Source organism: Gobius niger (genome assembly GCF_951799975.1).
Source record: "Gobius niger genome assembly, chromosome: 12".
In the NCBI taxonomy this organism is placed as follows: Eukaryota; Metazoa; Chordata; class Actinopteri; order Gobiiformes; family Gobiidae; genus Gobius; species Gobius niger.
In genome coordinates, this window is record NC_136863.1 from 10,601,616 (window position 1) to 10,624,958 (window position 23,343).

A 23,343-nucleotide genomic window follows, 5' to 3' on the forward strand; every position below is an offset into this window, starting at 1 on the left:
TGCTTTTGTTTCAATATTCGCTAACACAGAGTATTGAGTAATAGCTGTTTGAAAGTGCATTGGTTTAATAGTTGTGTTTATAAGATTGGGTTCATCAGTATCGGGTTCAGGAGCGCTCGGTAGCAGCCTGTAAACAGTGTGAAGGCGGACTGCTGTGTGGAGCGCAGTGGAGCGGGAGGTGGCACCTTGCCATGCCCCCCTCCACCCTCTCTCTCTCTCTCTCTCTCTCTCTCTCTCACGGTGACTGAGCGATTGTGTCACACAGGGCCAGGTGAGCGAAAAATGGCAGGCCGCTTCAAACACAGCCGGCCGCTTTAATTGGCTATAACAAAGTAATTTGAGAGCGGTATGGGGGGCACGAGGGGGTAAATGACAGGACAGAAGGTCACTGCTTCCCTCTCTCTCCACTGGGTCCCATCCAGCGACACTCCCAGCATGTGCTACACTTAATATGGAGATCTATTATACAGGCACCTTTCGCCATCTGCCTCCGACACGGTAAGGCCATGCCACACACCTTGTCCGTAAGAAATCAGATGTGTGAGATTATTATATGGAGTGGGAGAATTACAGCAGCATCTGATGAAAGCTGTTAAATTATACAATATGATGTAAGAGTATAAAAGGCGAGCTCGAATGTCCATATGGTGCACAGCAGATGACGGAGGACAATGCCAATACGCAAAAGCTGTAGCTGTTTTTAAGCTCCAGCAGATAATAGTAAGTGGACACTCTGCCAATGAACAGTCTACTATACTGTAAACAATATCGCTTTCATTTTGTTAACAAGTGCTCATGCTAATTGGATCATTCTCATCATTTTAGCAAATAAGGAATAAGTAAATCTGTCCTGGTGTATATCCTTCTTGTTGTAAAAAAAAAAGTTTTGAATATATGCAAAGAAAGACTCTGCACACACGGGAGGCGACAGGTGCGTAGAAGGCAGGGTAAGTTACATGTAAAAAGAGGGGGATAAAAGAATAAAGCTCCCACACACTGTTTCACTCTTCGTCAGCCTGATGAAGGTCACTTTGACCGAAACGTTGCTGCAAAAAAGTTTAAAAGAGTGAGACAGTGTGCGGGAGCTTTATTCTTTTTAACAGTCTACAGAAGTGGTTCCCAACCTTTTGTGTCTTGTATTCCACTTCGTTCATTTATACCCCTTACATCGAGGATCCTGCCAAAATGATTACAAAGTGACCAACTAACTAAGAAGATGATTCAGTATTTACAACTCTCAAACTCAAACCTTTTTACTAAAACATAATTAAAACACATTAAAAAGTCCAATCCGATCCCAAACACTGGTCTACAGAACATTTCACAGTCTTCTTCCGCATGTCATTGCACATTGTATGCAGCAACACCTTTTCTTTAAGCTCCTTCCACTGCATCACACTCAGAGAAGAAACAGCCATAGCTCCCTGTGAAGTCTGAAGAAAGAGCTGTGCCTGAGCTCGTTTAGTCAGCCTCACAAACAGACTGTGAACAGGTGTTTTCAGTTCGCTCTCAGACGGACTCGGAAAAGCCATCGAAGGGACATGAGGAACAAATGCTGCTCTGACACAAATCCAAGAAACAAGGCCACATGAAAGACATCCATGTTTTGTTTTCGGGTTTCTTTTTTTAGAAGTGACCTTTGGTGTCCCGCAATCCACTCATTTCTACATCCAAGATCTGTTAAAAAAGCAAGTCCACAATCTGAACCAAATGAAGAGAAGTGAGAGATTGGATTAACAAACAACACTTAGAAAAGTCACAAACTTTTCTTTTTCCTTAAAACCAATAACTGTTTGGCACGAGCTCTGATTTGTGACATAAATGAGTTGAAACACATATGAACTCTCTTTGATTTGTAAAGCACCCTTATACTCACTCCTGTGTATGGACTCACACATGTACTCCCTTACTCTCTCGCTAACATTGCCTGCCTGTGTGGGACTGTCCCAGGTGGGGTGCTACATGGTTCAGTGCCGTGCAGCGCTCTGGGCCACAGCACACACGCGTGCCCCTCCCAATGTGGCCCTGCATTTACATTGTGAGTGGATGTGCATCTCTCCGTACCGTAGCACAGTGGCAGAGGGATGTTAGGGGGAGTAGACTAACCCCCTGAAGGGAGAATCAGGTGTTATCTGTCTGACTGAGCACACCACCATCAATCTCCCCAGTCCACTCTGCTCCGCTCACAATAGGTGCAGCGCCGGGAAATACATCTACGGTGACAACAAGCAGACAGGGTGAGGGAGTCGTGTGGCTTTATTTACCTGATGGTGGATGGACTATTGATGTGCCATTGATATTGTACAGATGTCTGTCGCTGCGGACGTTTGTGGGGCATAAACCTGCATATTGTGAACTAATTCATTGAGCTTCGTCTATCCCAGGATATTGCAGATCGCATGGTAGGGCAAGAACTTATTTTCTTTTGGCTACTCCCTCTTTGGCCATGGGGTCACGGTCACTAGTCGTACAGATTTGGCTCATTCATGTTTTACGCCAGATGTCCTTCCAAATGCAACAGCCACATTATTGATGTTGACGCCGTGGCTGTGTGCTTACTATTATGTGGGGATTGAATGAATAATGGCCTATGCAGTGCTGCAAGAAGCTTGTGAAACTTGTAAAGAGCATTATACAGGGGAACATTATTATTAATATCACAACTCTCTTTCACAATGCACTTCTTTCCCATATCCCATAGACACAATGACAGTTATGTACTGGTCAGAGCTGGAAATAACCCGCAGATCTTCTGGTTGTAATAATAATAATAATAATGACAATAATAATAATAATAATGCATTAGTCTTATATAGTGCTTTTCCAGACACTCAAAGTCACTTTACAATTTTGTGCATTTTTCATTCACTCCATACTCGGTGATGGTAAGCGAGGCAACCACTCTGCCACTCACTCACACACTGCATTCGCCCGGCTTCCTGGCGTTCCCAAGCGGTCTCCCATCCAGGTACCAACCAGGCCCTTCCCTGATTAGCTTCCGAGGTCTGACGGGATCAGGCATAGCATAGCATAGCGGTATGGCCATATAAATTCTACTCTACTGACTGAGCCACCACTGTGACAGTGTAATATTTGCTTGGCCTGGATACAAAAATGAGCACTCCACTCCATGCTTAAACTCCTGTGCAGCAACAGGGCTGGGTAACATAAAAAAAAATGTATATACCAATACTTTAATGATACTTGCTTTACAATACCAATACCTGAACGATACATATACTAAAATATTTGTCATCTAGAACCATAAAACAGAACAAAGATGTTAATTTATTTTAAAAACAAATATATTTCTTCTAAGTTTGTATCATTTATGTCAGATGAAACAATCAAGTCACTTCCTTGCTGTCCCTGGACCCGACATTCATCAAAACTTGGTCTCTAAAGATTGTTTTTTTTGTTTCACAGTACTTTCGATACTTTTATTTTTTTGATACCATACTGGTATTAAATCCGAGGCACTCCAATACCTTAAAAGCCCTTTATTGTGTGGACATGCTGACGCATTTCAGTCACGTTCGACCTTCTCTTTTTTGTACTCATTCAATTTTGATCCTGAAGAGCACCTGACCTTCTGCACTACTTATTTCACCCACTGAAGCGATCACTTTTTTCCTCTGATATTGTTAAACTGTACCCAGACGTCATTCCAACCACAAAATAGAAACCATTTAGTGATGTATTATGTCCTGTATATAACATGTTAAACGTCCTACATTACGGCACTTTTTGGTCAGACTTCAATCACTACTCTCAACTCAATCGGCTCATTCAAAATTCATGACTTACTTTTATCCCATTGTAACAGTTTAAATAACAGCGTGTCTCTTTGACTGTAAAGCTGTTTTCACTTCGCAGTCCGCCTCCAGCTACACAGCGATACAGCAGCCCCACCATGCTCACGCTGCCGGACCACAAGAGAGGCCTGACAGGTACAATTTAATTAAGCACAAATAAATCTGAACTGCTGGAGAAGTGTGTGAATGTCCTCAAAGCCCCAAAGTCAAAATAACAAGAGCACATTCTTGTAATTAATCTATTGGACAAGGTTTTCTTAAGCTCTGGGCATCTCCACAGCAGGGAATTGCACCAAGTGGAGGAACCAATGTGGAAATAATAAAGCAAGTTATTCAAGAAAAAGGAGGTCGAGCGCTTCCGTGGACACTTGTTGACGCCTGGACTGTGGGTTCTGAGATGATGGTTGCCAGTTTGAAAGGCACTTTGTCCAATTAGAAGGATGCAGAATTGCCAGCTGCTCCTGACAGAGATGAAGTAGCTGAGGAGACAAGTGTGGCAACAGGCCAGCACAGACCGAACACAGAGGAACAGGCAGGAGACGACTGTTAAACTCCACGCAGCAACAACTCGAGAGCGGTGCGATAATTGCAATCAAATCTTTTATATATTTTTATCATCGCATTACACAGGCTGCAATTATTAACACTTTAGCAAACAAACAAAACATGACACTCTATATTATGTTTCAAACTTCCGAATTCTATAGTTAGGTCTCTGGAAAAGATTAAAAAGTTGATATCAATTGTATTTCAGATTCCTCTGAAATGTAAACGCCCCAGGTTAAGTCTCAAATGTGCAATATGAAGTGTAAATTATTGCATAAATCAATTTGTGATCGCTATAAACGCATCAGAAAAAATTGCATCCTAAAATGTTTGATCTATGCAGCTATACTTGTGAATCATTATACATCGTGTGAGTGTAAAGAGGTCAACCGAGAGGCAATATGGCAAAAATAAAAAATCATATCACAACCTTCACTGAACCTGTCATTTTCATCATGAGTCAAACCACTGAACAGTGCTTCACAGCGGTGACATCTGCAACATCCAGGAGTTCACACAAAGTGCACAAAACATCTCTTCTTTTACACACGGGTTTGCATCTTTTTGTTTGATTATTGAAAATGATATACCAAATTAATTACCTCAATCTTAATTTTAATATTGTCTACAATGTATACGGTAAATTGGCCTGCAACATGTCAGCAGCCGGCAGCAGTCCTATGCCTTCACTCTCTCCTTTGATTCGAGAAGCCCCAATGACCAAGTCTTATTCAGAATAACCGAATACAAACGGGGCTTGAAAGGAACACAGTGAGATGCATGACATTGTGGTGGAGTGGTTAGCACTGTTGACAGTCTCACATCAAGAAGATCCCTGACCATGAGGGGCCTGTCTGTGTGGAGTTTGCATGATCTCCCCTCGTCTGCACAGTATTTATACTTAAATGCTGCCATTAAAAAAACATTTCTGAAATGAAAGCATTCTGCAAAGACAGAGGAGCGCACCTGAGCTGTTAAACGCTCTTCCATGTACTTTTAAATGTTGTGTGCAGAAAAAAGTGAGAATATTAAAATGCACATATATATAAATAAATATATCTATGCACATACTTTAGAACCGTCAATACCATGAAAAAATGCTCATAGTCCCAGACTAAAAGCGACTGCATGAGTCCCTCAGAAGTCAGCGGCTTGTGTAGTAGCACTGAGCACTGTGTGGAGCTAATGCGATTAAAGCCACTGTACCTGCAGGGGCCTGATTCCTATCTCTGCCTTTTTATTTGTGCTGTTAGCGTGAGCTTTTTATCCCCTTAATATTCAAGATCATTTCATAAACATCAAAGCGTGGTCACAATGTTCTGCTCCAGACACATTTTCCACCTGCTGGCTTAATGAGACGGGGTCATTTTCAAATCCCAACACAGAGTTGTAAGATTAGTCAATATCGAATCTAAATTGAATTTCGATTGTTCTCAATTAGCTGAATTTATTTTAATTGCTATGTCCTTTTTTAGAAGGAGAACGATCTTATAAAACATTTGCAGTTACATTTGCAATTTAGACTTTTACTGACAGGTTCTGAGATGCATGAAATTATTCTTTTGTTTAAGCTATCGATAATTCCGTTTTTTCTACTTTCTCTATCATTAACTTAAAACCCAACATACGGGGGGAAAAAATGTTAAAATCCCCTCGAGCACCCGGGTCTATTGCAGTCCATTTATTACAGGCGTGAACATACCTTCTATAATTTCCACTGTGTAAAATTTGATGGGGTTCAAAGAATAGATTTGTTGTTTCAATGTCACCAGTTTTGTGCCGGTGTAACTGCCAGATTCAACGAAAGTTTGAAAAACCTCTAGTCAAAGTTTGAAACCTTTTTGGGGATTTGATCATGAAACGTTCTGGGCCTGGCTGGAGTTGTGTGACACCTCCAGACACCACTGCTCTTCTTCTGAGGGCCCCCTCTGAGGCCCTTCTGTCATGTGCCGCGGTCACTCTGTACCACATTAAATTTAGACGCCTTTAACTGCCTCCAATCCTGCATCTGGAGTATTAGTATATTAATATTCAGATTTTTGTGCACACTTCAGTTGACGGGCCACAGATCTGAGCTCAGAATCACCTCCAGAGACGGGAGATATCCGAGCCAGACCCAGTTAAACCACTGGTGACAGGAGCCACTGCAACAGCCCAACTTTACTTTGGCTCCCAAGTTTACAAACTTTTGCATTTAATAAAAAACAACGCTGCTTTGATTGCGGTGCATTTAGATTTCAGGATTTTTTACTGTTTCCATTGTTCAGAGTAAAAAAGATTGCATTTATTTCCTAACAAAACGTGATGGAGGTGCCAGATCTTGTGTTCGGAAAACTCCCTTTAATACATTATAGGATTGTATCAATGGTATCCTGAGTTTGGGAATCGTACGGTTGCATCCTCCTAATGTGTGGTTTTGTTACAGCAGTTCATCTACTACCACATTATTTATGTATTTATTTATTTTCGGTTGCAGTGCACCCAAGAATTACTGTCATTTTTATATAATTCCTTACAAGTTGAAGGCTTGTCAATGCGCTTTTCTTCTTAATGCAAATATTTTGAAAATGTTGTAAGCTTCCCCATGTCACAATAATAAAAAGAAAAACATTGGTTAACACGGGCAGTACAACATTTCAGCTTTATACCGAGTGTGCACTGAAGTATCTGTAGCACCAACGTAATAAAGGGCCTATTGATTATAGTTTTGTATTCTGTACCATCTGAATGGCATAGTAACAGTAACAATCAATAAAGTGTAATTCAACTACATGAATACAATACACTCACATTATAAACACAGTTATATGTACGTGCAGAGACCTCTACTTTTTTGCAGTTTAGCTAATTTCACATTTCAACAATAATGAACATCTTTGTCAGACATGATCAAAACTTTAAAAGTCGGGCAAAGGGAAGACGACGGCTAAACTTACACTTCCAAACAACAGGTGAAAGGATCAGGTGCCACACTCGATGAAATGACGCACAGATTACAACAAAAAGAGTAAAAATGAACATGAAAATTCCTCATGTTCATATTTTACTCACACACACACTTTGCCGAATCCTATATGACAAATATAAGAGCAGCCAATGAAAATAAAACAGCACCAATAACTCACATCCCTTTGATTCTCAGATCAATCTGGACCGTAGTAGATACAGTCAAACGAAATGAAAAGGTTTACTCATAAACTATAATCTGTTATTTTGTGAGGATAAAATATGGTCAACTTATAATATACATGTCATTTTGGTACGCCCCCTAACTGCTGTACAAATACAAAATCACAAGCCACGGCACACTTTAAATTCATACAAATGATGCCGGCCTTCCATTTCACAGCATCAACGTGTATCTTATTTTAAAACATTTACTTATGTTTTACTGATGGAAACAGAAATCAAAATAAGCAAATCTGTCAGCCGTCCGTCGGTTACAAATGAACTAAATGAGCATGTGCAAAACCTTGTGCAAATGTTGTGATGAGAAGCAGCTTCTGTAGTTCCACCGCTGAGAGCATCACCTTACATAAGCAACGCGCTATTAATATTCATTGTCCAAATTTGCAAGGCTAGCTACATGTCTCTGTAAAAACGCGGAGCTCTCTCCTGTCTTTAGATGATTTCCACTTGCTCCGAGGCACTGGCCACTCCACTGATCTTTACTAGCAGTCTGGTTAAAGCAAAGCACCCGCACTGAGGCAGTTCAGTCGGAAGGAAGCTATGTGGCTCATGAGTTTGTCATTTTTATTTGATTCCTACTCAAGGTCTGCACAAGCAAGAATATGCACTTTAAACTTACTCATATTCAATGTACACAATTTCAGACAAACTATTCTTGAAAATTGCAAGATACTATATATTTCAAACACTGTATTTCAAAAGCAGTTGCCTTACTCGAAAAATATGTCACTGTCCTGCCATGCCCTCACTTTATAAATGCATTCGACCTAAACTGAGGGGTCTCAGCAACAAAATCTCCTCCAGAGGAAACGTTAGATCATTATTTGGACAAATGAAGGTCAGTTTTGGAACGACCTGACAACAAAAATGACTTGCCTTTCACAAAATAATTTAAACATGATTTAAAATCTAACTCAATGTAATTAATGTATACCTTGTAATAAAGTGTAAAGTGCTGTTTTACCTGTTCCTGTTCTGTAAATGTTTTAATTAAACAATTTACTTACAGTCTGTGAAAGTCTGTAGGCCTCTTTATTATTGCACGCTGTCGCAAACGAAAAATAAAAATGTTTTATGACGAATACGATGATGCGTGTAAAAGCAAACATTGCAATAAATGTTGGACCTATTACTATAAATTGTACCAAAATGTCCATCTTAGTCCTGTGTTTCTAATTTATAGTTGTATGAAAGAGTCACTGTTACATTTATATCAAACTGATAAAATGTTATTTTAAAAGTTGTGTGACCTTTATCTCACCGACAGCAGTTTTTCTCTATTCCCCTTTTCTGGACTGATCCTCTGTACAGGGCTGCAGTGAAAAGTTTGCTTCAGCTGCGCCTGTCCTGAACATTTTTTTTTTTCTCTTTTAGCCATTCAAGCATTACATAACAGAGTCATGCCGCCTTTTCCTCTTTCTCTTTCCCAGACGCACTTTAATCCTGTGTATACAGGGTGGGGTGAATATGGGTCAGCAGGTTAGGAGTGTCTCAAAGTCAGACTCGTGAAAAGACAAATCAATCCACGAAGCCTCCCTATACCTGTCTTTGACCCGCTGTTACGTAAGAGCGCAGGCCGTGCCAACACTCGAGCTCAGAGTTTCCTCCCAGACATTTCCACCGGCTCTGAGTCCACGGAGCCTTCCCTCTCTGCTGCCGGCCGAGGGGCTACGCCTGGACCGCGCTGAAAACTTAAAAAAAAGATCTAATGGCGATTTGTGCTCTGAGTTATGCGCCTGTGTTTATGGCTAAACCTGTTACATAACCAGCTTACATTCCACATTCACCATATCACGGTCTAAATATACCCACGCGCGCACGGCAGGGACAGGGACGCGCGTCAAAACGCATAGTGCATGAAATACATTTACACATTATGCCCTGTCTGTCTGTCTGTCTGACTTAATGTCTCATTTAGACAGAGAGGCTGAGAGCAAAGAATAGTCGCAGAAAGCAATCTCCATTGAAGTTGGTGGGAGCCAGGCGTAAGGGGGTGTGGTTAAATACTGTCGGTACTGTACAACATGGACGGGACGACAGCTAAAACACATGGAATAGCACCTAGACAGTGACCACAAGGGCATCTCCGTGTGGCATTCTAGTGTCCGTGGTGAGGCGTTCACGGCACAGTAGAAGCCAGGGCGCGCTGCCGTGTGAAAGAAACGTGTGCTTGTCTGTACGTCTCCCTTTAGATAACGACGCGCGGCTTGTGCATGATGATATGTCAAATCTCGAGCCGTGTGTGCGCGCAGGGATTGTCTGAGAAGCAGCGGAGGACACGTCCCCTCCTGTCTCCCCCTCAAACCCGGTTGCAGATCGATAAAGTAGCGCGTAAACTTCTGACACTTTGACGCCGGGAGCAAACGGCTGAATGTGCACAAGTCAAGCACCGCATGCATTTGAAGTTGAATTGATTTATGAATTCTCCCGCTGACAGCAGCTAATGTGCGACCGCAACGCTCTCCCACCCCCCCCCCCCCCAGAATTGAGCAGTCAGTAAACACAGTAGAAACACAACAAGCACTGATCACAAATGCGAAAGAAAAAGCCTGACATGTCTCGCAAAAAAATAAATAAAGAGAGACATGTCTGCGCCAGCGTGAATTTGAATAGCCTACTCCTCTGCTGTGTGACTTGGAGGCACGGGGGGAAGCGGTGCATTTCGTTTGAAGTTTTAAGAAGAAAATGCGCTGGTTTTGTGAAATAAACGCGAGACGCACAAGGCGGAACCAGCCCCGCTTACCTCTGTTGGTGCTGGAGCAGGTCTGCCTTCGAACCGGCGCTGGATGGTCCGCTTTCCGGAGCGTCTCGAGGTTTACCGGGGTTTCCCTGAGCGGGGTAGCCGGCTCAGAGGCGCCGTTGCTCGGGTCGCTCGCAGGATCTGGCGGGGACTCCATGTTGAATCTGTCGGCTTCAATCTTCACTTAAAGCGTCTGGACTTAGTGCTCTTTTCTATACAAAGCGTGCGCCCCAAACACAGCCGCTTGCTATCTAAATTAAACTAGAAGTAAGAAATGAGAAATGCGAGTGTCTGGAGGTGGGTGTGTATGTCTGATTGTCCACTGGCAGCGCTAGTGAGAGCCCCTCTCAGCACAAGTGAAGAGGGAGAGGTTGTCAATAGTCGAAGAATAGATAGAGGCCTGAAAGTAATCCATGCTGATCGACTGTGCGCGCGTTGACAGTGCAGCGCGAACGCTTTGTCATTATGCAACCTGGTTAAACAGTTCACTACCTCTGGATATTGTCTACTGACGTGTGGAAGGAGTTATATAACCAGCCCACAGACTGGCTTTTGCTGTAAACTGTGGTAAACTGACCAAATGGCCCAGATGCGTATTTATGACAGGGAGTTGCATCATGCGTAAAATAACTTTTACACTATCTGAGACCTCATTAGAGCCACAATAACTGATATTACCCACTACCCTTGTGTGTGTGGAATGATTGCCTTTTTTATTATGTAGCTAATGCAGTGCAATGCAAACTGTGCGCTGTTTATAACTACTGAAAATAGGTGCTATTACATTAAGGCTATAGCTGGAGTGCTTATTCGATCCATTCGGCACCGATACTGTTGCTGCACGCTTTGTGCATGTGACGACCGGGCGGCAGCAGAGTCCCGCCCCCTCAGAGCGCGGCACGTGGACTTTGACATGGCCCTGCTCCTGCCCGGCCCGCCTCCCTGTTCAGCCTCATTGCATATACAGCAACAGCAGAGCGCTCACAGGCCAGGAACTAGAGAGACAGACGCACTTGGGACGCTTTAATCGAGCAGATATGAAAACAGAGACAATGTTGTGCAAGTCATTTTATTCCTCTCTCTCTTTTTTTTTTTATCGATCAAAAATCTGCCATTGGTAAATAGGTTGAAGACATTGTGAAGTTAATTTTGAGTGTACAGAGAGTTATGCAAATGCTCTGGGAAAGTGAGCAGTTTCTCAAAATCATAAATGTTTTGTTTTAAACTTTAGATTAATAAAGAGAGGAGTATTTGTGCGAGAGCTGTTTGTGAAAAGTTCAAATTCTCACAAATAGATGGGCTCATTGGGGTGTTGCATCATTAAGACTATTAGGTTCAGCACCCATTTGCTGCTTATCTCTCTCAGGTTATTAACCAAACAACATAATGTCTTTTTGGATTAAATATAGTCAAACTTTCCATTAGTGGTACATTAATCATGAAACTCCACGTGGATATCACACAGATGGGAGGAGGAGTGTTGGTTGTTGTTTTAACTGCTGATTTTTACAGAAAAAGGTAACTTATATTCCAATCATGGATGTGTGGGGGGGAAGAGTTATGGGTCATTCTGGACCTCATGGTACAATAAATTTAGAAGGATGACTGGATATAGCTCAGTGGAAACTGGGTGGTTGATTGGCACTGCTTTAGCTGGTTGACAGCTTCATGCATCAGGGTAAACCGCAAGTACCATAGCACCGGAGGTAATCTGACTCGGTGCCTTCAGTGCTCCTCTGATCCTCTGAAACAGTGCGCCACCTCCTGGGTTTTGTCCCTGTTTCAGAGTGTGGGGTCCCGCACTGGTCAGCTCCTCCTCCTTCCTCCTGCGCAGCTCCCTCCGCTCTACTTTAGTGTTTCACCATCTTCCCCTTATTTTTCCCTTCCTTGTTTCCTGTGGCGCCGCTTGTGACGCCTCCACGTGTGGGGGCCTCTTGATGCCTCTTTAGTGTTTCAAAAGCTGCTTTCTTCAAGACCATTATGGACTCTCTGCAGAACCCCACAAAAACACAGCAAAGATGTACAGAAGCAGCCAGCAAAATAGTGTGGAACACAGAAACCACAAGTGCAGTTCGCAGAAAAAGGCAAAAACCCTGCTGTACCAAGAGAGAGGGAAGTTGCTGCTTGTATAGCCTCATTTCGTAGTTGACACTAATTGAGCTCTTTCAGTTAGCTTCATTAAGTTGAGGCAGCACTGCAGGAGCAGAGGGAGATGAGCAGGAGGAAGAGAAAGGTTGAGGTGGAGGAGCTGACCAGTGCAGGACACCAAGCTCTGAAGCAGGGACAAACCCTGGAGCCAGTGCACCGTTTCAGAGAAGCACAGAAGGCAGCCAGCCGGGTTTCCCCAACCTCCAAAAACATGCTGGTCAGGTTGGCCCATAATGGCGGCGCGTAGAGTAGCAGCGGCTTAGGACTAACCCAACACCTGAACGCAATTTTGTTGCACTATTGTACAATGACAAATAAAGCAATTTACTAATTTAGCTTAACACATGTTTAGAGTTAGGGATTAGGGGTAGGGTTAGGGACAGGGTTATGATTAAGGTTAAGATTAGGAACAAACAAAGCTTGTTGGATGAGAGGAGAAATGTTCAACACTTAAAAGTACCAGATGGAGCTAAAATTAAGTATGTCTAAATCTGGGATAAGGTAATAGCAAAACTGAAATATCTCTTATCAGACTAACAACGATCATGGTAAGAACGTTGACAATAATCATGATTACAATGGTATCTGTAATGTATCTGTATTATCTATGATTATTATACTTATTTGTTGGGCATGTGTATGGGTATGTGTGTAGTAATATATGGGTTTATATAAATGTTTACGTATACATATGTATCATATTCAATATGTATGTGTGCCATGGGTTGGGAGGGGGCTGGGTGGGGGGGGGGATGCCTTGGGGGTTTGAGGTACAGGGTGGCTTGGGGTCTGGGAGGGTCTAGGTCCTGGAGCGAGGGAGGGTGTGGGTGGGGGTGTATTCACATACACATGTTAACACTCTCAAACTAAAGAAAAAATACAAATAAAAAGTTGATCACAAAAACAAAGTACCATATGACAGCTTAAATGTCCTATATCATGCAAAATCGACATTTTGGAGCTTTTAGCCATGTTGTTATGCTATTTCCTTATCAAAAACACCCCCAGAGTGGTTTGTGGCTTCATTCACGCAGCTCTCAGTAATCCTCCTGAATCCTGCTCTCTGAGCAGCTGCTCCGCCCTCTCCTGGTGAACGACTGAGTGTTCAGTTGTGTCGTAACAGCGGAACGGAAGTGCTCGACGTCTGTAATGTAATGTCTTAATTCTATGCTTACGGCCTGATTTTAATTTGTAAACCAGCGTTTTCATTATTTCTGTGGCAAAAGAGAAACAAAGAGAAAAAATAAAAAAATAAAAAAAATAAAAAAATAAAAAAGGATGTGCCCGAGGTGCTTCCAGATCAGCTGAGGCCAAAACAAACACATCGCGTCTGAACAGATCAGTCATGTTTGCGCTGCAGCTGTGAAGATGGAGCTCGTTGTCATCTATTCTGAACACCTGTTCTTTATTCTTAACTAACGATCATGTCACGGACGGAGGAAAAGAAGCGCATTTGGCTACGAGGACGGGAGTTTATTCAACCTTTTTCAGGAAGAGGCCACTCAGCTGTTTTTTTCTCCGGGATTCAGCGACTATCACCAAAATATTGTTTTTCTGTGACTGTCTCTGATGGATGTTTGGTGAACCTTCGCCAGAATCAAAGTGGATTAACTTTTATAACCAACGCCAGTCCCACAATGTAAACAGCGATGGAGAAGAGGGTGAGTCAATCCAAACGCGGGTTAGCTTGTGTGTTAGCATATTAGCTTGTGTGTTTGCCATTTATGAAGCTGTGTTGCAGATGACAACTCCATATAACTGCATTGTGAAGCAATTTCACTAATTGCTGTTTATTTATATTACGGTAAAGTTGTATGTGCGGAGAGAGGGGGCGGAGTTAACTGAATCGAAGCGTTGTGTCTTCCGGGTTCGAAAAATACCTCCAGAAAACACTTATATTTATCACAAAAATGAGTGCTCCATAGTGGTAGAGGTACAATATATCATATACATGCCTATACTTAACTTTGGAATGGCTAAAATAGCATGATATAGGACCTTTAAGAACCTGTATCTAAGTACGATATCCTGCATACATATAATCAAAATATCATCTGAATGCAAAGTATTTAGAGTAAATATTTAGCAAACTCAAAATTACAGTAGATCCAAAATTCATAGCCTGCCTGATATCATTTCCATGCACAGCACAGTGACCTGTATGTAAACAGTGGCTGTGAGGAGGAGTTGTCTTTTGGAGTCCGTGTATGAATGATGTTGCTGTCACATTGCCGAGGCGGTAAGGTGCGTCGGTTGTGAAGTGCGTGGAACAAGCACGCCCGGCCGTGTTAAAAGTGATTGATGAAGCTGACACTGGCTCAGGGGTGCAATCGCGCTCTGTTTTTCTCCCTCATTATGTAAGGCTATATTTCAAATCAGGAGCGGCGGAGGAAGACACCGGAGCGCAGACAGGACACCCTTCAAATCCAAAGTTTATCGGTCCAAGCTCCAAGGAGACTGACGCACTTCAGACAGAGGATAAGGTGATCTGTACAGAGATCACAACAGCACTGCCGACAGGAACTTATGGTTTCACCAGTGTTTATTTAGAGATATAAGCATCATCTTTGATGTGCATAAATCAAACTTGTTATTTATATTTATATGTTTAGTTCCCGGCTCTGACTTGTCCTTGGGAAAGACCATTCACGTTGTCTGTATGAATGCGGTGCATGAGTGAGTGTTTGGTGGTGGCCAGAGGAGCAGCTGGTGCAGATTGGCAGCCTCACTTCCATTAACTACCCCAGGGCAGGTATGGCTATGTGTCTGATCACCATTGAGTGAAGAAGCCTGATACAATCAATGCATAAAACATAAATTTATTACATGAAAAGTGAAGAGTGCAGATAAAATACTTTCAGTTGTCATATCTTCTGCTAAAAAGAACTCTTTTCAGTCTGGATTAGAGTGTAGGGCTATAATAACTTCTGGAAGTCTGTTCAAGATTTTAGGGGCATAAAAATGAAATGCAGCCTCACCATGTTTAGTCTTGACTCTAGGACCAGCAGGAGACCTCTCTCTGCGGGTCTCAGAGCCCATGTCGTAGATTTACTTTGGTTCTGGACAGTGAAGAGACTTGTACATAAGCAGAACTGTTTAAAAGTCCATTCTCTGAGCGACAGGAAGCCAACTTATATCGGTCCGTTTATGGAGTTAAGCTGTGGAATTCTTTGAATTCTTTCGGTTTTTGTGATGTTTGGTGACCTGGTGAGGAGTGGGGGCTGAAATATGGGGACTTTATTCATTTACTTTTACCTGTGTTATTAGAGAGAAGACAAATCTTGTATTATCTGTTCCTGTTTCTTTTTGTATATTAAAAAAAGCGTATGAACATGACATGAACAAATAAATAAATAAAAAAAATAAAAAAATACATACATATATTTTCACATACACTTTCCATGTTTGTATTTGTTGATACTTCATGAAGTACCATGTGTACTCCATGAGGACCCATATTATACCAAATGTACAGTGTTATGCATAAGTATGGGCTTAACTTTTCGACATTTTGCCATACTATGGACCATAGACATAAATATATTTCATTGAAATTTTATGTGAAAGACACACACTAAGTGACACACAATCGTGAAGTGAAATGAAATTTATACATGATTTTGTTTTTTGTTTTTATAAATAAACAACTGAAAAGTGGGATGTGCAAAAGTATAGGCCCCCTTTCCTTTGAGTGCAACCAATGCCTTCAGAAGTTGAATGATGATTTCTGAATGATCACATTCTTTATTCTATATTCTTTATTAGGATCCCCATTAGCGCCCAAAAGTGGTTGCTAGTCTTCCTGGGGTCCTGACACAATATAAAATTACAAAACAATTAAAATAGAATATATGAATGTTACACATTTCATATAATCATACAACCTTATAGGACATATATGAAACACAGTGACTATGCTCACATGTACTGAGCTCATTGACCTTTTACTTTCAGCTTAAAGTGTGATTTACTCTTAGTATTTCTGATGTTAAAAGGAAACGCGTTCCAGGCGTTTGCTCCTCTGTACAGAACAGTTCTTTTCATTGAGTTACTTTTGGGTCACAGAACTGTACACAGAACAACTACTGATCGTACAGTGCACATAAAAAAAATAATAAAACATAAGAAGTCCTGTTTGCTGTTTGCCAGAAGTCACCATGTGGCCTCCATGTGGCTTCTGGCAAAGAGAAAACAGGACTTCTTCTGGTTTTCTTTCAAAAATGGCTTGCACTAGCCACTCTACCATAAAGACCATATTTGTGCAGTGTACGACTAATAGTTGTTCTGTGTACAGTTTCCCCCACCTGAGCTGTAGCTCTCTGCAGTTCATCCAGGGTCATCATAGTCTTCTTGATAACAGCTCTGGTCAGCGCTGTCCTTGTTTGGTCAGTAAGTTGAGGAGGACGGCCGGGTCTTTTTATGACCTTACTCAGCTTTATACTTCTCAATAACTATATCTCTGACCTGCGTGTGTTCTTGGACTTCATGATGCTTCTGCTCTCCAATAGTCTCTTAACAGACCCCTGAGACCATCACAGAGCAGCTGTATTTGAACTGACATTAGATTAAACACAGGTATCTGAGGACTCTATTTAGTCATTGGGTCAACATGTGATCATTCAGAAATCATCAGGAAACTTCTGAAGGCACTTGGTTGCACTAAAAGAATACTTTTGAACATCACACCTTTACATTTTTTATTTATAAAAAAAAAAATCAAAATCATGTATGAATTTAATTTAACTTCACGATTGTGTGTCACTTTAGGTGTGTCTTTCACATCAAATTTCAACTAAATATGTTTATGTTTATGGTCCATAGTAAGGCAACATTTTGAAAAGTTAAAGGGGGGCCCATACCACATACCACTGTATTACCTCCTCAAATAGATACATGGAGTGGTTATTTGTTTTATTCAGAAATATTTGTGTCCTACATCTGCAGTCTGTCTCCAGCTTGATAAAGATTCATTAATGAGCCTTAAGTAATATTTTTCACTTAAGTGTCACAGAATATTCTATAATTGTCTCCATTTGAAGACATACCTTATCCCTTGCTAGCAGATAGAAACACTGACCAAAATGATCAAATAAACCCGAGTGGTGACAGATGAGGCACTGTCTTTTATGATTCAGTCAAATGCAAATATTTGGTTTGCACAGACCTAAACTACAGACAGAATCTTATGTTCTTAGGAAAACTCTCTCATTCCGTCTGACTTGTGTGATTTTTTTTATTTTTTGCATGTGTGGAGTTCGCGCCGGCTTTGTTGCGCTACAAATCGGACATCAGACCCGGGGCCCATCCAAGCGCTCTTCCTCACATTAGCTGCACAAGGTTTTAATCAAAGAGACATATTAATGGGCTCTCACTTATTCATGCCTCCAAGTGAAGTGCACAGCCACATTCCCATGCAGCGCTTGACAGAGTAAAGAGCCAACAACATGGCGACGTGATTGTGTTATGCTTTCAGACTGACACTTGAAGGTGTAGGGGGGAGAGGGGCTGAGTGGCAGGATGCTGACAGTTCAAAGTTTAGCATGGCGTGATGCACCAGCGACCCGGAGAACAGGCCGGTGCTTCTTTATGGTTTCTCTCTCTGCAGTCAATAAACACAAACAGTCAGCTTGTGCAGAGAGAGAGAGAAAGTTAAATGTTATTTTCGATCGTTGTCTGAGCATGTAAAGCTCTCATAGTGTACATTATTCCTCACTTAAAACATTTTTTACTACTTTTGTCACTGACGAAGCTTCTTGGATGAGAGATGAAGCGTCCAACACTTTAAGTTCAGTGTTCAGATGATGAGTCAAGAACCTTCGTCTAAGATGCGTACACATTTTCTAAATGAGTGAAAAATGTATACAGAGACAGTAAAATCAATTCAGCCTTTAATCATCAAAAGTGGCTATTTCAAACAGGAACAGTGATATTTTCTCGCACCAGTGTCAATGTGATGCAGCGTAAACGAGGTTAAAAATCATGGCTGTCAGAAATTACAACATTATAAACATCTCAAAAAAGAGAGATTTTGCATTGGGGATCTTGAGATGAAAACAAATACAATTGAGACACAAGAAAACAAAAAGAGTTCATCCTGTTCTGAAAGTCCAATCTTCAATGGATTTGCATTGCTTTGATTTTTTTATTCAGCAGCACAACATTGGGGGCTTGCTGAGGTGGTATCAGTTCAGATCACAGGCAGCTATCGTGAGTTTACGGTCGAGGCCTTGCAATTACAGTCACTTCAAAAGTTCATCACACAATCTTGTGTGGCCCGCCGTGGTCCCACAGGAAGTTATCAACCTTGAACCTTGGTGGCTTTTACACATGGTGTAACCTTTGTGTTTCATACCACATTAGTTTCATTTGCTCATGTTAGAGATTTTTTTTTTTTTCTAGACCTATTTTTTTTTTATATACCAAGGTAAAGTCCCAGGTTTAAGAGTTGGTTCTATTATTATGGTTATGTAAGCTAATGTAGTAAAGCAGTGGTTCCCTTGAGTCTTTAATTTCTACTGAAAGTACCCCTTATCTTGAGCATGCCGCTAGTTATTTATAAAATGATCCAACAAACTCAGCATTATTTAGTATTGAGTCGTGTTTTGGATTCAAAATGAGGTTAAAACACTCTTAAATGCAAACTTAAAAAGATGGAAAAAGCATGGAAAATAAATTATAAAATTAATTAATTTTAAAATCATATTGAAATGCAATTCAGTTTCATCTTCTTTTTGATCTAAAATAATTCAAGGACCCCCTGCCAAACGCCTGAGTACACCCTGGGGTCCCGTACCCCAGTTTGGGAAACGCTGTAATAAAGGACCAACGAAGGACGAAATAAACATAAAGCTTAAAGACGACATCCCACATTGGTACGAACAAATAACAGAACGTGTTACTCACACAGTCTTGCTTTCCCTCGTCATTCTGACACACATGTTCCCCGTGGGTTATCATTGAAAGAGTGAACTTAACTTTTACTTCTCAAAATTGTCCAGAGTTTATGCCACCTCAAGCTCAAAGCATTGCTTCAGTCTGGACATGGGCCCCTCGTGGCCTTGTTGTGTGCATTTGTCACGTTTGTAGAACAAAGTGCATGAGTGGCAGGTCCTGCATAATTCTGACACTTCTGCTGCGAGTCTGATGGAAACAACACTCGCAGTCTGCGGCATTGACCGGCTGCTAATTTCGCCGTTAGCCGATCGGCTGCGCACATCTCTGCGCTCAGGAAGACAAATGCCTGAACACATGTTGCCGGAGTGTGTCTTTGAGCTGCACATCCCTTTAATTGGGTGTGCAGGGACCCTCCTCTTCCTCCTCCGCCATGCCGCTCTCTCCTCTGCTGCCTCTCCGCGCGCTAACAAAAGACAGCCAGATGAAACAGACAAGCGCCAACCCGTCCCTACTTTGTGCCATTATAGAACACACCGACGAGGGGTAAAGAGGTACGAGGCATGACATCAAGGCGAGCTTTATATAACTCCCGTTTCATTTGCGCCTTTTCATGTTTATTTTACTTACTTCAAGCCATCACCACCGTCTGATTGACACACGCCCTGTCATAACAACTATTATTCATCGAACATCTCATGGAATACAGTCAGCGCTTCTGGATATATTTGTCGGAGTTTAGTAAAATGTGTAAAATATCAAAAATGCTCTCCAAAGTATGTTGGCTGTCATCTCATCAAGTATGTTATGATTGCAGCCTCTGCTTCCTCCGCTCGGGCCCGCTCTGAACTCCAGCAGAGGGAATACAGATCATAAAGAATAGATATTCAAAGGCTTTAACACAAAAAAGTCCTTCCTCAAAGCTCGGCGCGCTCGACATGCGCAAGGGCCAGGGAGGGGGCAATGTCCACACATGCAGATCACACGCCGCGCGGCACGAGGAGTCACTGGGAAGGCGTTGTTCACTGTTTAACACAAGTGCGGTGATTAGCCAGCGTGTACACAGAAAATGAAAAATTCACACCATGCAAAATTAGCATAACCCACAGCGCGAGCGAGTGCGGCTAAAGGAGCAGGCTCATTAGGACAAGACCGGTCGCCTCGTCAAAGGTTGGGTTCAAAACCAAGGGGCTGTGATCACGGCAGACAAGTTCTCTTTGAAAAAAACAGGCTTAAGTTTAATGATCGACAGTCAATGAGCTGCTCTGCTCCTGAAAGTGCTTTTTACGATCAATTCATGTAAGTGGCGGATCATTCTCTTTCATATTGGTGTTTGACAATTTCATTTTCTCCTTTTCCTGTAATGTCTGCGTCCCTCAAAGGATGTTGCTACAATGATTCCTGTCACCAAAAGCATAACAATTGTGTTCCCCCAGAGCCAACGTTAAGCTTCACGGGTTCAATAAAGGTCAGATAAATAGTTTTATGAATTGGGATTGTGCAAAACATTCTATGGAGACAAATTGTTTATTTTTACACTGTTTTGTCATAATCTTAGACACAGACCAAGAGCAGAACCTGTGGATTGTAATCTATTTCAGTCAGGTAAAATAAAACACATAAATAAATTGTTAATGTGCCACACAGGGCACTAATCAAGTGTAAAACATAACTTGGGTTTCTCTCAGCCATCTCAAGACATCCGGAAAAAGTTAATAAAGAAATATATATTTCAGTCAGAACGTCTCCAGAGGAATTGATGTTTGAAAAGATATACACACAAAAATCTGTCTTCTGCGACTGAATAAAAGTGCTTTTTCTGAAAAGGCGACTTAGCTGCCTGCAGACCCCATGGAAAGGCGGCGGCACCTTGTATTGATCAACACAAAGTTCCAAATAAATGAGCGCGGAATGAGAGCTCTGCTCCAGGGAGTTCAGGCGGCGGCAGCGCCATAGGCTCCCATCAATTTTAATCAGGGCCTAATGAAGAGGCTCCTCTCTGCTGGTGTCCATAACTCAGTGTGCCAGTGCGCTCCTCCACCTCAATCAAATCAGTCCTCACAACTCTAATGACCTTTTCACCATAAACAATGGCTGCATTAACGCCACAAGAAAACTGTGAGACGTGAAGCGAAAAGTCAAGTGTTTTATAGAGAGAATGCACACAGGACGCAAGGGACGCAATCAAGCGCTCTTCAAGCAGCCCGCAAAGACAAAGCATTTACTTCTGTGTTCACAATGAGAAATCCACAAAGCACAGTAAGGTTCATTTACAAAGGTGCACTCTCGGAAAATAAAACGTCTGAAGTGGTTCATGCACTGCAACCAACTGAAAAGACCTTATTTAAAGTAATGGACCAAAATTGATTAAAGATTTAATTTTTCTTTTTTTTTATTCTTTCTCTCCCCATTGTCTCCACCATTGAGCTTGCTGTCTTGTCTAAGCCAGAAACCAAAAAATAATCATGTCTAAAACTGAAATGTACTAAGACAGATACAACACTTCTATTGTATTCATTTAGACTGAATTTCTTTTTGAATCCTAGTAAAGCAGGATCTAGGACATGGTCCAGCCTGTTGCCCACATTTAGAGCCAGCAAGTGTCCCAGAAGAAAGAGTTTGACCAGAGGCGTTCGAGTTAAGCCTATGAGTTATCATTGATCAAACCAATAACCTGATGGAGAGAACTCAAAGTCACCTTTATATCTCCTGCCTCTCAGTGTTCGAGCTACATGGCCTCAATACTGCTGTTTATACAGCTGAATACTGAGGATCAAAATCATTAGATTATAATATTATTTTAAACATGGATATAAAGGAATACAAAGGAGAGATTAAAAAAAATCTAATGTTTTAGTCAGTTTTGTTCTCTGTAGGGTCAAAATATGTTTGGCAATAATTTTTACATTAGACGACAGTGTTGGGAAAGTTACTTTAAAATTGTTATGTATTCTATATTAGTAGTTGCAGCTTTAAAATGTGTATATATGTATTACATATTACTGTTTCAAAAATGTAACTGCCTTAAACTACTTTTAGTTCCTTTGTTTTTACTACTTTTGGCAAAATATTATTATTATATATTTTGACGACATTATCGACACGCAACTGCAGATCTTATACACCAGTGTTAACTTGATTTGGTGTGCTGCATTATAATTGGGGGGAGTTTGGTACTTCAATACAAACCATTTAAATATACTTGTACCTACTACTACTTGTACTACTTCAATTATAATGACTAATTATAATGACTAATATATTACCGTATTTTGTTGTAATGTGTTATGTTCCTTAGTTACTGATAAAAGTAATATATTTCTGTAACTTTTGTAATACATTACGGCGACATGTAATAATAAGTAACTGCATACTTTGTCAAAATATTACAAACGATGAACTTTAAAAAGCGGACCAAGTTTGCTGTGGTAATTATGCTCAGAATGTCTGAAATAAAACAGTGTGCGTTTATTTTTGCTCATGTGTTCAGTGGTCCAGGAGTAGATCCACTCAACACCTGGTCTGGGCTGGGGGGGCGGCACTTTTGGCCCTTCTCTCTAAAGGTCCTGTGTGCTTAGAGACATACGGCTGAGCCAGGGTTATGTAACCCAGAGCCCTCACCATCTGCCCGGGGCCAGCGCCTACTGCCCACACCTCTGGAGCCTGCTTTCATGCGTTTAATCTACCAACCGTCAATTAATGCGATTATGAGACAACCTCCGTAAAAAACAACACGTAGAGACGGGGGGAGGACGCACGGTGCAGCAGGAAAGCAGCGAGGCGGCTTGTGTTGTGTATGGCACGGTAATGGCCAGTGTCAGGTGAAAACACCCAGCCCAGTGCAGAACAGGAGGGACTTATTGGATAATAAATCGTAAATCATCTCACCTTCCGACAGACGCAGCTGACAGAGCCGTGTCCTGTGTGGCCGGGCTCACGCTAACGCCTCTCTGCAGCAGACATGTGACAGTGCGACCAGAGGACTCACACTCTGGTCCAGAACTGGTGTTGCTC

At 41.7% G+C, this 23,343-nt stretch overlaps 1 protein-coding gene across 1 annotated transcript in view; it reads right to left on the reverse strand.

Annotated features, from left to right (window-relative positions):
* roraa (RAR-related orphan receptor A, paralog a) overlaps positions 1-10,715 on the reverse strand; it is a 170,448-nt gene extending 159,733 nt beyond the window's left edge. Inside the window, exon 1 of the mRNA XM_079567641.1 lies at positions 10,294-10,715. Within this exon, the coding sequence (XP_079423767.1) occupies positions 10,294-10,447 (154 nt within the window). The 5' untranslated portion in view covers positions 10,448-10,715. The remainder of the gene's footprint in view (positions 1-10,293) is intronic.
* Between the last annotated feature and the right edge of the window lie 12,628 nt (positions 10,716-23,343).